This window comes from Ranitomeya imitator, chromosome 7, assembly GCF_032444005.1.
Source record: "Ranitomeya imitator isolate aRanImi1 chromosome 7, aRanImi1.pri, whole genome shotgun sequence".
Taxonomy (NCBI): Eukaryota; Metazoa; Chordata; class Amphibia; order Anura; family Dendrobatidae; genus Ranitomeya; species Ranitomeya imitator.
The window spans coordinates 204,033,992-204,046,921 of NC_091288.1; the positions used below are offsets into that span (position 1 = coordinate 204,033,992).

The following is a 12,930-nucleotide window of genomic DNA, read 5'->3' on the forward strand; positions in this document are numbered from 1 at the left end:
TGATTTTTTTTTTCTCCGTCCGTTTTGGTGGCGGTTGCTTCATTGTTTTCCCTCCCCTCACGGAGTAGGAGGAAGCAGCGAGCGCACGGTTGCGTGGGCGGGCGGAGAGCACCGAGCAGGGGGAGGGGAGCTGGGACCGAGGCCTGACGCAACCTCCGCACAGCGCGGCCTAGGCCGGCACCGGCACTTGTGGGGCCGCAGCGCCGGGGTCTCGCTCACATTCGGGGGTTCCGGATCGCCGCTCGCTGGGGGAGTCACCGGCAGGGGGCGCTGCAGTTTGTGGGGCGCAGTGATTTCTGGGCTCGGGGGCCTCAGTCCGGGGCCCCCCTCGGGATGCAGGACTCGGGGGGCTACTGAGGGTGGTGGCAGCGGCGGCGGCGGCAGGGCCGGGGCACCCCTCCTCCTCCTCCCCCGTGCACCGCTCCTCCTCCGGGGAGGGAGTCTTGTCAGTCTTCGGTGACCGATCAGAGAAGGGGAGAAGATGGCCGAGAACCTGCTGGACGGGCCGCCCAACCGGAAGAGACCCAAGCTCAGCTCGCCGGGCTTCTCTGCCAGCGCGGACAGCACAGGTAGGAAAGGCCGCGGCGCCGGCACCCAGCAGGCCCGGGGGTGGGAGGAGGAGGCCGGGACCGTGCGGCCGGGAGCGAGGGCTGCCTGCGGATCCCACGTTACACGGGTCTGCCTGCGGATCACTCGTTACACGGGTCTGCCTGCGGATCCCACGTTACACGGGTCTGCCTGCGGATCCCTCGTTACACGGGTCTGCCTGCGGATCCCAGGTTACACGGGTCTGCCTGCGGATCACTCGTTACACGGGTCTGCCTGCGGATCCCACGTTACACGGGTCTGCCTGCGGATCACTCGTTACACGGGTCTGCCTGCGGATCCCACGTTACACGGGTCTGCCTGCGGATCCCAGGTTACACGGGTCTGCCTGCGGATCCCAGGTTACACGGGTCTGCCTGCGGATCCCAGGTTACACGGGTCTGCCTGCGGATCCCAGGTTACACGGGTCTGCCTGCGGATCACTCGTTACACGGGTCTGCCTGCGGATCCCAGGTTACACGGGTCTGCCTGCGGATCCCAGGTTACACGGGTCTGCCTGCGGATCCCAGGTTACACGGGTCTGCCTGCGGATCCCACGTTACACGGGTCTGCCTGCGGATCCCAGGTTACACGGGTCTGCCTGCGGATCCCAGGTTACACGGGTCTGCCAGCGGATCCCACGTTGCACGGGTCTGCCAGCGCGGGATCACCCGTTGCACGGGTCTGCCAGCGCGGGATCACCCGTTGCACGGGTCTGCCAGCGCGGGATCACCCGTTGCACGGGTCTGCCAGCGCGGGATCACCCGTTGCACGGGTCTGCCAGCGCGGGATCACCCGTTGCACGGGTCTGCCAGCGCGGGATCACCCGTTGCACGGGTCTGCCAGCGCGGGATCACCCGTTGCACGGGTCTGCCAGCGCGGGATCACCCGTTGCACGGGTCTGCCAGCGCGGGATCACCCGTTGCACGGGTCTGCCAGCGCGGGATCACCCGTTGCACGGGTCTGCCAGCGCGGGATCACCCGTTGCACGGGTCTGCCAGCGCGGGATCACCCGTTGCACGGGTCTGCCAGCGCGGGATCACCCGTTGCACGGGTCTGCCAGCGCGGGATCACCCGTTGCACGGGTCTGCCAGCGCGGGATCACCCGTTGCACGGGTCTGCCAGCGCGGGATCACCCGTTGCACGGGTCTGCCAGCGCGGGATCACCCGTTGCACGGGTCTGCCAGCGCGGGATCACCCGTTGCACGGGTCTGCCAGCGCGGGATCACCCGTTGCACGGGTCTGCCAGCGCGGGATCACCCGTTGCACGGGTCTGCCAGCGCGGGATCACCCGTTGCACGGGTCTGCCAGCGCGGGATCACCCGTTGCACGGGTCTGCCAGCGCGGGATCACCCGTTGCACGGGTCTGCCAGCGCGGGATCACCCGTTGCACGGGTCTGCCAGCGCGGGATCACCCGTTGCACGGGTCTGCCAGCGCGGGATCACCCGTTGCACGGGTCTGCCAGCGCGGGATCACCCGTTGCACGGGTCTGCCAGCGCGGGATCACCCGTTGCACGGGTCTGCCAGCGCGGGATCACCCGTTGCACGGGTCTGCCAGCGCGGGATCACCCGTTGCACGGGTCTGCCAGCGCGGGATCACCCGTTGCACGGGTCTGCCAGCGCGGGATCACCCGTTGCACGGGTCTGCCAGCGCGGGATCACCCGTTGCACGGGTCTGCCAGCGCGGGATCACCCGTTGCACGGGTCTGCCAGCGCGGGATCACCCGTTGCACGGGTCTGCCAGCGCGGGATCACCCGTTGCACGGGTCTGCCAGCGCGGGATCACCCGTTGCACGGGTCTGCCAGCGCGGGATCACCCGTTGCACGGGTCTGCCAGCGCGGGATCACCCGTTGCACGGGTCTGCCAGCGCGGGATCACCCGTTGCACGGGTCTGCCGTACATTGTGTGGGACTTGCTAACATGCATTATATGGGACTGACTATAATGCACATCATTATGTGGGAATAGAAAAGCACAGTAAGTGGGGCTGACAGCAAAGAATGATGCCTTGCATGGAGCTGACTGTACAGCACCATGTGTTACATGGGGCTGATCATAATACACATTCATTACATAGAACTTACTTAGACATGTTGCCTGGGGCGTTTCTGCGGCGGGTCAGCTTTTGCCTGGGGCGTTTCTGCGGCGGGTCAGCGGTTGCCTGGGGCTGGCTGCGGCGGGTCAGCTTTTGTCTGGGGCTGGCTGCGGCGGGTCAGCGGTTGCCTGGGGCTGGCTGCGGCGGGTCAGCGGTTGCCTGGGGCTGGCTGCGGCGGGTCAGCGGTTGCCTGGGGCTGGCTGCGGCGGGTCAGCGGTTGCCCGGGGCTGGCTGAGGCACGTTGCATTGCTCTGTGTGTACGGCTGATACTATACTGTGAATTGGGATAAACCAATTACATAAGACTTACGGAAACTTGTCAGTCCTATGTAAAGTTTGATGTGTGCTGGGCAGTCTTGAGTGGCTGATGCACTGCAGGTAATTTTCTGACATGTTACGCAGGGCTGACAGAATCACAACATAGTAAATAAGGCTGCCTTCACACCTCCATCGTACTCATTTGTGCGCCATCCGGTCCATGAGACTCGCAGTGTGTCCTGATCGTTCTCTGCCATTAGTCTAGAGGGATCCGTGGAGGGAACCTGAAGACTTTCTTCCTCCAGTTTTACGTCTCTGCTTCAGTGTCTAAAAAAAAAAATGGCTGTAAACTGGGCGAGATGGGAGAAAAGCGTTCTGCCTTGATGGATGGAAAAAATGGAAACAGATGTGTGAATGTCGCCATTAGGGGACGTCCAACAGTTTTAAAAAGTCGCCACAAACCAGGGGAGACATAGAAGTAACGGAACAGCGTCTCTGCTGCTTCCCCGCTGCTCCACTTGTCTCGCTGATCATTTTGATTGTGCTGCTGTCTGACCACGTTCATGTGCCGCTGCAGCCAATCACTGGCCTCTGTGTTCTTGTGCCATCCGTGCTACCAGTGATTGTTGGTCTTCCAGGGTTCCCAGAAATTTGCTCCTGTCGCCCATTTGTTCCTATGCAAGTTACTATTTCTTGGTTTCCGTCTCCCCAGCGACTTCAGTATTTTTATCCCCTACTGTGTTGTGCTGCACTGTACAGGGCTGTGGGGTCAGTGCTGCACTGTACAGGGCTGTGGGGTCAGTTCTGCACTGTACAGGGCTGTGGGGTCGGTTCTGCACTGTACAGGGCTGTGGGGTCGGTGCTGCACTGTACAGGGCTGTGGGGTCGGTGCTGCACTGTACAGGGCTGTGGGGTCGGTGCTGCACTGTACAGGGCTGTGGGGGTCGCTTCTGACTGTACAGGGCTGTGGGGGTCGCTTCTGACTGTACAGGGCTGTGGGGGTCGCTTCTGACTGTACAGGGCTGTGGGGGTCGCTTCTGACTGTACAGGGCTGTGGGGGTCGCTTCTGACTGTACAGGGCTGTGGGGGTCGCTTCTGACTGTACAGGGCTGTGGGGGTCGCTTCTGACTGTACAGGGCTGTGGGGGTCGCTTCTGACTACAGGGCTGTGGGGGTCGCTTCTGACTGTACAGGGCTGTGGGGCTCGCTTCTGACTGTACAGGGCTGTGGGGGTCGCTTCTGACTGTACAGGGCTGTGGGGCTCGCTTCTGACTGTACAGGGCTGTGGGGGTCGCTTCTGACTGTACAGGGCTGTGGGGGTCGCTTCTGACTGTACAGGGCTGTGGGGGTCGCTTCTGACTGTACAGGGCTGTGGGGGTCGCTTCTGACTGTACAGGGCTGTGGGGCTCGCTTCTGACTGTACAGGGCTGTGGGGGTCGCTTCTGACTGTACAGGGCTGTGGGGGTCGCTTCTGACTACAGGGCTGTGGGGGTCGCTTCTGACTGTACAGGGCTGTGGGGCTCGCTTCTGACTGTACAGGGCTGTGGGGCTCGCTTCTGACTGTACAGGGCTGTGGGGCTCGCTTCTGACTGTACAGGGCTGTGGGGCTCGCTTCTGACTGTACAGGGCTGTGGGGGTCGCTTCTGACTGTACAGGGCTGTGGGGGTCGCTTCTGACTGTACAGGGCTGTGGGGGTCGCTTCTGACTGTACAGGGCTGTGGGGGTCGCTTCTGACTGTACAGGGCTGTGGGGCTCGCTTCTGACTGTACAGGGCTGTGGGGTCGCTTCGCACTGTACAGGGCTGTGGGGGTCGCTTCTGACTGTACAGGGCTGTGGGGGTCGCTTCTGACTGTACAGGGCTGTGGGGGTCGCTTCTGACTGTACAGGGCTGTGGGGGTCGCTTCGCACTGTACAGGGCTGTGGGGCTCGCTTCTGACTGTACAGGGCTGTGGGGTCGCTTCGCACTGTACAGGGCTGTGGGGTCGCTTCGCACTGTACAGGGCTGTGGGGCTCGCTTCGCACTGTACAGGGCTGTGGGGTCGCTTCTGACTGTACAGGGCTGTGGGGCTCGCTTCTGACTGTACAGGGCTGTGGGGTCGCTTCTGACTGTACAGGACTGTGGGGCTCGCTTCTGACTGTACAGGGCTGTGGGGTCGCTTCGCACTGTACAGGGCTGTGGGGTCGCTTCTGACTGTACAGGGCTGTGGGGGTCGCTTCTGACTGTACAGGGCTGTGGGGTCGCTTCTGACTGTACAGGGCTGTGGGGGTCGCTTCTGACTGTACAGGGCTGTGGGGCTCGCTTCTGACTGTACAGGGCTGTGGGGCTCGCTTCTGACTGTACAGGGCTGTGGGGTCGCTTCGCACTGTACAGGGCTGTGGGGCTCGCTTCTGACTGTACAGGGCTGTGGGGTCGCTTCGCACTGTACAGGGCTGTGGGGTCGCTTCGCACTGTACAGGGCTGTGGGGGTCGCTTCTGACTGTACAGGGCTGTGGGGTCGCTTCGCACTGTACAGGGCTGTGGGGCTCGCTTCGCACTGTACAGCACTGATCACTGCTGATCATGTATATAAAGAGCAGCACAGATTCATCTCAATGAAAAGCCCAGATCCTTAGATCAGGAATAGAACAGACATTTATTGGACATTTCATAACTTTCCCAAATTATGAAAACATTTATAGCACATCCTGCATTGTAATAATAAATAATAATAATAATCTTTATAGCGCCAACATATTCCGCAGCGCTTTACAGTTTAACAGTTTCAAACACAAAAGTCATAAGTAACAACGTTAACAATACAATAATTAAAGCAAAATAAGACGACCCTGCTCGTGAGAGCTTACAATCTACAATGAGGTGGGGGAGATGCAAAGTACAGGTGTGTATTTACAATGATGTATTTACAATCATGGTCCAGCCATCTTCAGGGGGTGGGGGATAGATGGGGATAGTGAATGGACTACACACACACACAAACATAACATAACTTTGATTAGTGAATGTGATAGGCCGCTCTGAACAAATGTGTTTTGAGCGAGCGCCTAAAACTATGCAAATTATGGATGGTCCTAATATCTTGGGGTAGAGCATTCCAGAGGATTGGCGCAGCACGGGAGAAGTCTTGGAGTCGGTAGTGGGAGGTACGGATTAGTGCAGAGGTTAATCGAAAGTCCTTGTACTACTGTACCCAATTTATTATATATTTCAGGAGTCTGAGTCGGTCCATTTTATACAGACTCCAACTCCACATCCCTGCTATATGTATCCAACATCAACGTACCCAGCGGCCCCACGCTGTGTGGCTACTGGCCCGATTGCCCCCACACACACCGCAGCTCTTACCACCTTCTGTGATCGTAGTACCCACCTGAGTGGCCACCATCCTACCTGTGTGCTGCCTCCCCCAACTGCGTGGCTCCAGCCCACTATCACCCCTTCAAAACGCAGCGCGGCCGCTGGCCCACCCTCGCCTTCCACCCCACCTGGGCGACCACCGGCCCACCCCTGTCGCATCAGAGCCACAACACCCCCTCATGTGGCTCTGCTCACCTCCCACCCCCTATGTGGTCACCAGCTCACCCATGCCTCCTCTACACCCTTATGGCTGCTAACTACCCCCTTATGCAGCTGCTGACCCCACTCACCTCTTCCCTCCTCCTGTGCGGCCCCATTAAACAACCCCCCCATGTGGCTCTCGCGGCTCTCACCTCCAGGTCCCCAGACGCCTGCTCTCACCTCCTACACAACACCCCCCAATCCAAATCCCCCCTTACATGCGCCCTCTCGCCTGCTCCCCATCCACCTTGTGGCTAACTGCCCCCCTTGTGCGGCTGCTGACGATCACCTCTCCCTTTTTGTTGCTTCTCCACTATTAAGAGTGTAATATTTATATGGCAGACATTCAGTGATTTTTGCAGCGTCCATCACACCACAAAGTAGACTGGTCCTTGTTGGTTTCTAACCTATCTTTTCGGGGTGATGGGGTATTTGTTTTGCACTTTTTTTTTTTTTTTTTGTTATCTGCCCCAAACCTTTTGGAACGGATATTCATTCAGAGATTTTGGCAGCATGTGAGTCCACACATTCATCTGAATGTGGATCTCTGCAGGTTTCCTATGGATAGGACGGTGTCAGATCTGCAGCATGTGAATATATCAGCAGGGTGCGTATCCACACAGCGGATGTGCTGCTGATTTACCGGCAGAAATGACGACCGTCATTCGCGCCCAGAAAAATCATCGTAGTGAATCGACGGCAGTGTCAGTTTTAAATGCTCTGCGTGCTGATTCACACTATGGATTATCACTGCTGATTTTTCACCATCTGCAATGCAAATCTGTCGTGATCCGATACAGATATTTTTTTTCTCCAGGTTTCTGGTGATGTGCAGCTGACTTTCCACAGTAGAATTTAGTTCATGAAATGGTGCAGATTGGGGGTGACATCCTCTGTGTAAACCACCATCTTTTTTTCTTTCAGATGTAGATCAATTGGCACTATAGATTGCACTATAGATTTTTTTTTTTTACTGTTGATTGGTTTATCTACTGTTCATACCTGGCTCTGTAATGTGCTGTGGATTTTAGTTGCACAGATCCAACTGCAGAAGTGTGCGCCATTTCTGTCCTTCGACGGGAGCCGAGCTGCAGTACCCGAGAATGACCACTAAGCAGCTAATTGTTGGGGGGGCTCTGACAATTGGGACCACCACCAATCTGATATTGAGGACCTAGCCTACGGACCAGTCGTTAATATCGTAAGTCTGGAGAACCTCTCTAAGGGTGTAAGAGGAACACACATATTGACGACATCAATGTAGAAAGGTGAGAAAAAAGATTGGCAGGACCCTGGTCTCCAGTGGCCACATCGGTAGTCCATTGCCACCGGCCCAGAGCATTGCGAACTTCCTCTTACCTGTGAGATCCTCAGCACCTCCTTTTGATAGGTTCGTTTCAACTCAAGCACCAGGGGCCTACTAATTGGAAGAGGTGTTGGGGGTGTTGCTGGGCTCTGCACTTACCGTCATGTCCGCTGGACCAGGATCATGCCGATCTTTTTGCTTGGCCCAAGAGTAGTTGTCTGTATGTCCGGTCAGTGGTGAGCGGTGGTGTTGCTATGTGGTGCTGATGAGTGACTTAGGTGGCTGTGCTGTAACCTTAGAGCTGCAGATGATTGCATTAGTTACACCAGGAACCTCCTACCGAAAATCAAAAGGTAAAATTAAAAAAATCATTCATTTTTATATAGAAAGCATGTCTAGGAACCGCAGTGAAAGTGCATCTAAATAGTGTCCCTTCTGTGTGGCATTGTGCAGATCTTTTCCCCACCAGGATGCTTGTGCACCATATGGCGGCATGTGATATGGAGCCTTGGCGACTCCTGGGTGCACGGAGCCTGTATAGCTCACCATGCATGAGGAGGCATAATTCGTACATGGTCGGATGGGGCGGGGAGGAATCGGGGGTGTATTTTAGGGGCTCGCACAAAAACTACACGGTTAGGAACGGCCAGATCTGTTTTATTCCCCACTAGATAAGAACGCTGGATAGAGATGAGCGAATTGACTCTCAGGACCCTGGTCACGTCGGTAGCCCCTGCGAACCTCCTCCTGTATTTATCCGTCATGCATGTACCATGCCACAATGGCGTCTCGCCGGCTGACAAATCAGAAAAAAGCGTAAAAGCGTTGGGCATTCTGGCTGATGGAGGGCATCCACCATGACAGGGGGCTACAGATGTGGCTGTTGTATCAGGTTCCTGCAAATTGATTCGCTCATCTCTATCGCTGGCGCATTCTTATGTTCATCTCTGCATTGTACCGTTCCTCTGTTATTCCTCCTGGACATGTACAAATTGAGAACTGTCTGTTGCTGTTTCCCATGTCCATGGAAGCTAAAAGATTGTGCAGAACTCTGGCCCGGTGTCCACATTGGTGCTTCCACTGCAGTTAGACCTGGGGTCCTGCAAGCTTCCTCGGCAGCACTCCGATGCTGACGTCCTGGCTGCCTTAGGTGTTTACCAAGCCCCTATTACATCATTGTAGACACCTGAGGCGCCCCGGATGCCGGACCCTCATCCGACTAACGTGGATGCCTGACCAGGGTCCTGCAACTGTTTGCTCAGCTCCAGTCCCTACATACTGCCAGCATCTGATCAGTACTTTTTTTTTTTTTTGAGGAATAAAGTTGTAAGAAAAGATGCCCCAGAGTTGTTTTATTGGGGGATATAAAAAAAAAAGTAATCAGACATGTCGGGAGGGCGGAGGGTCTTTGACGGCTGTAGTTTCTCTTCGCTGATTTGCAGCGGTCATGGCTTTTATTTGACTTTCTTCCAAACAAAGAGAAAAGTTCCTCGGTCGTGGTCTTTGTTGCGAGATCGTCGCTCTCGCCGGAGCCAAGTGCCGGGTTCCTGGCCGTCCCTCCGCACGTCCACACCACATTTCCTCTCTCGGCGCGCTCTGATTTGAGCGGTCGGGCTGATAACCGTCGTCCTGTAAGTTCCCCCTCCAGAGCCAGCAGTGATTCCTTGTGATCTGTCATCGACTTTGCATGATCAGATTCATCCCCTCCCTGAGCTGACTGATTCTTGATCCGTGCGGCAAAAGGACATAATCCCTGTTAGAGAGGGTACACCCCTCATTTTTATTTTATTTTTCCTGCATCTTGCATCTCTTCAGCTGTTGCAATACTACAACTCCCAGCATGCCCCGATAGCTGCAGTCTTGTTCCAGGATCTTGGGGTACGTGCCAGCAGTGATGCCAACATGTTTAGTGTCACCTGTTACTAAGCAACAGCTCAAACTTGTCTGTGCCGCGCTTAGCAACCATTGCAGGATTTTTTTTTTTTTTTTTTTTTTTTTCATCCATTTTAGTAAAAGTTAGGAATCTAGAGGGACACATTTATTTTATTTTTTGCAAAAGGCTCGGAATGGAATGGCCCATTGAAAAAAAACTAGCAATACTCATACAGGGATTGAGCGTAAAGTCCCATGAACCCCCTGGCCAGATGGCCGCCGTGGGCAGCGTATAGGATGGTTGTAGACTGCTGCAGATCGGAGCCTTTTAAAAGAGCGCTGTCTGGTTGTACAGCTACATACCCTTAGGCCTTGGCATCAATAGCTGTGTGCGCCTGGCATGAACCTGTGTCTACTAATGCCTGTAAATACATTTACCTTACGGGGAAGATTCTGCCAAGTGCGGGATGTCATCGGCGGCTTCACGCTTTCCTCTTTTTCATCTTCCGGGCTTGGTCTGTGATCATAGCTGTGGGCGCAGTACCCCCTGCCAGGTGCCGGTGGGCTGTGGAGTATCCGCCGCTATAGATACACCCCGAATTGGTAACACCCAGCTGTTAATGCATTTCTAGGCGTAATAACGGAGGAACAGCACAATGTAGAGTGCTAAGAAAAATATTCTGGTGCTGGTTCACCCACTGGATGGTCAGTCCGTCCTGCCAGCATCAGTCTTATGGTCATGGCTGTTTTTTTTTTTTTTAGCGGTACACAGAGTTAATTCCAGGCATATCACGTTGACTTTAATGGGGTCTGTGGAGCTCCCTGTATATGCTGCAGATACAGGCCAATATTATATGGCATCTGTGTTTAACATTTAAATGGAACGCGCACTGGCTCCTATTGGCCCCATGCGATGCGATCCTGGGGGACCGATGGGTCCCCGTCTGTCATTTCGGTCCTCCTGTGAAGCTCAGCTGTAGGTGGACCGAGATTTTCACTATATTCTGTAATACTCTGGTATGGTACCTCTAGTCCCCTAAGGGGCTAATAGATAATGTAAAAGATACAGAAAAAAGTTTTTCTAGTAATTTTTCTTTTAATAATTTTGAAAAATTCTGATTACCCCATTTATCCCTGTTGAAAAGAGGGGGGGGGGGGGGGGAAAAAACACCTACGGTGTTTAGCATCGTTGTGTTTGTAAAATACCGATCTATTAAAATATGGAATTAATTAACCTGATCGGTAAAAACCAGAAGGAAAAAGTCAAAACTCCAGAATTGTATTTTTTGGGGGGATTACATCACCTCTCAAAAAAAAATAATACAATGCACAAAGTGGATGTCAATAAAGACGTCACCGCACAGAAAAACAAGCCCTCGCGTAGCCCAAGAGACAGAAAAATAAAAATGGTACGGGTCTCGGATAATGGTGACACGTAGGGAAAATTCTTCCCTTTTTTTTTTTTGCCATCATTTAAGTAGAACGTGGTTTTTTTTTTTTGCATGCTTTATATCGCTGTAATCTCACCAACGTGGGCAGTCACGTTTCTGAGCTAGTTTTATCTCACAGTGAAAACTCTTTAAAAATAAAATAAAAAAATGGCAGATTTGCAATGTTTTTATCCTTTTCATTACACATGGAATTTTTTTTTTTTCTTCACCGTTTGTCAGAATGGGGGTGAGCGATCGGCTCACAGCTTTATAGTAGTTGATGGCGTTGCGGCCGTGAACGTTCTTCTTCTTGGCATTTGTTCCGTCCTGCCCTGGCTCCTCCGCCTTGGTGCAGGAGTTTTGTACTACTGGACTGCACGTGTTTCCATCTAATATCTGGATGTCGGGGGGCTGACCGTTATGAGGGGGTAATAAGTCGGATTTCTTGTACTTCCTTTGCCGTTTTGATGGTTTAGGAAACCGCCCGCTCTCGAGGGTTTTTTTTTTTTTTGTTAAGCTTTTTTTGTCGTCTCCAGTAAAGTTTGCCATTATTGCATTTTTCTGCACAGAACATCAGATCTGTTTTTGCTGCCAAGGACTATACGGGGAGCGGGGCTCACATACGATGATCGTGCCTTATCCCTAATTCACCTTTGCAAGTTTCCTGAGGTCATCACGTCTGGTTCCTTCAAGAACCGATGATTTAATGGCAGCTCAGGAAGTTAGGAGATATACTACACCCCGAGCCTTTGTGGTAACTTGTACATTTTTTTTTTCTGCCCTCCTTTCTAAGGATTATCGGGAAATACCTGACTTTTTTTAATACATGGACTTCATGAGTCCTGGACTTTGTTTTGCAAGAGGTTGTAATTTTTGGGAACTTTTCCAAACTCGTGCCCTCCACACCCCCATGGCTTGTGATTGGATGCGGGCTGAAAATGATGGGAAAGTCAAGACCTTGTATATAATCCAGTGTTTGGGGTCGGTGCCGAGCTATAGGAATAGTCCTTTTTTTAAGGCTCGCCGGTCATGAAGGTGTGATCCAAGGAAGGAATTAGTATCTAGAGACCTGCAGATGCCTGTACTATAGCGGCAACATATTCTGGAGCGCTGTGCTGAGATTTTTACCGTTCACACTAGCCCCGGTAGGCAGAAAGGCAACCTCTGCAATTTATCAGTAGTGGTCGGTCTCCACAACAAGGGGTGGACACTTTTTAGGCTCTTTGCTAATCAAGCTTGTAAGCGCTGGTCCAAAGCTTGATGGATCGTTGGGCTCCTCCGATGCTAAAGAAAGAGGTAAATCTGCCAGCAGTCCGGGAGACAGCGGACCAGTGGCACAGCCATGTCACTGTCAGCAATATTGGGAACAACCCTTTAATTGTCAAAAGGTGTCTTAGACCCAACAGACAGCGGCCAAACACAAGTGAGCGAGGCATCTGCTTATGGAAGGAGATGATTCGTGGCTGACTCTATCCGTTAGGGACACGTGCATGTGTATGGGGATGTTGGGAGCAATACTTATATACGGGTACACGCATCATTAAATGCCCTCGTGCTGCAGTGTTAGTTTATGCATGAGGTTCTGCAGCGGCCGTGTGATGCTGCCGTCGTTTGTGGTACCGATGTGCTGCAGCGACCCGCTCTGGTAATGACGGCTTTCGCGTGTATTGTGGGATGTCCGGATGTTGGAAGCGACGTCCTAACCATACACTTGCGGTTCTTTAATCCTCACTCGCTTTTGTGGTTCTTAATCTCTGGGTTTGATTTGGGATTAGGGATGTGGAACTTGCAGTCTGATATTATGATGGAGATCACATTGAGGGCGAC

At 53.8% G+C, this 12,930-nt stretch overlaps 1 protein-coding gene across 1 annotated transcript in view; it reads left to right on the forward strand.

Moving 5' to 3' along the window:
• Positions 1-345: 345 nt before the first annotated feature.
• CREBBP (CREB binding protein) overlaps positions 346-12,930 on the forward strand; it is a 29,948-nt gene continuing 17,363 nt past the window's right edge. Inside the window, exon 1 of the mRNA XM_069734475.1 lies at positions 346-569. Coding sequence (XP_069590576.1) covers positions 482-569 — 88 coding nt within the window. The 5' untranslated portion in view covers positions 346-481. The remainder of the gene's footprint in view (positions 570-12,930) is intronic.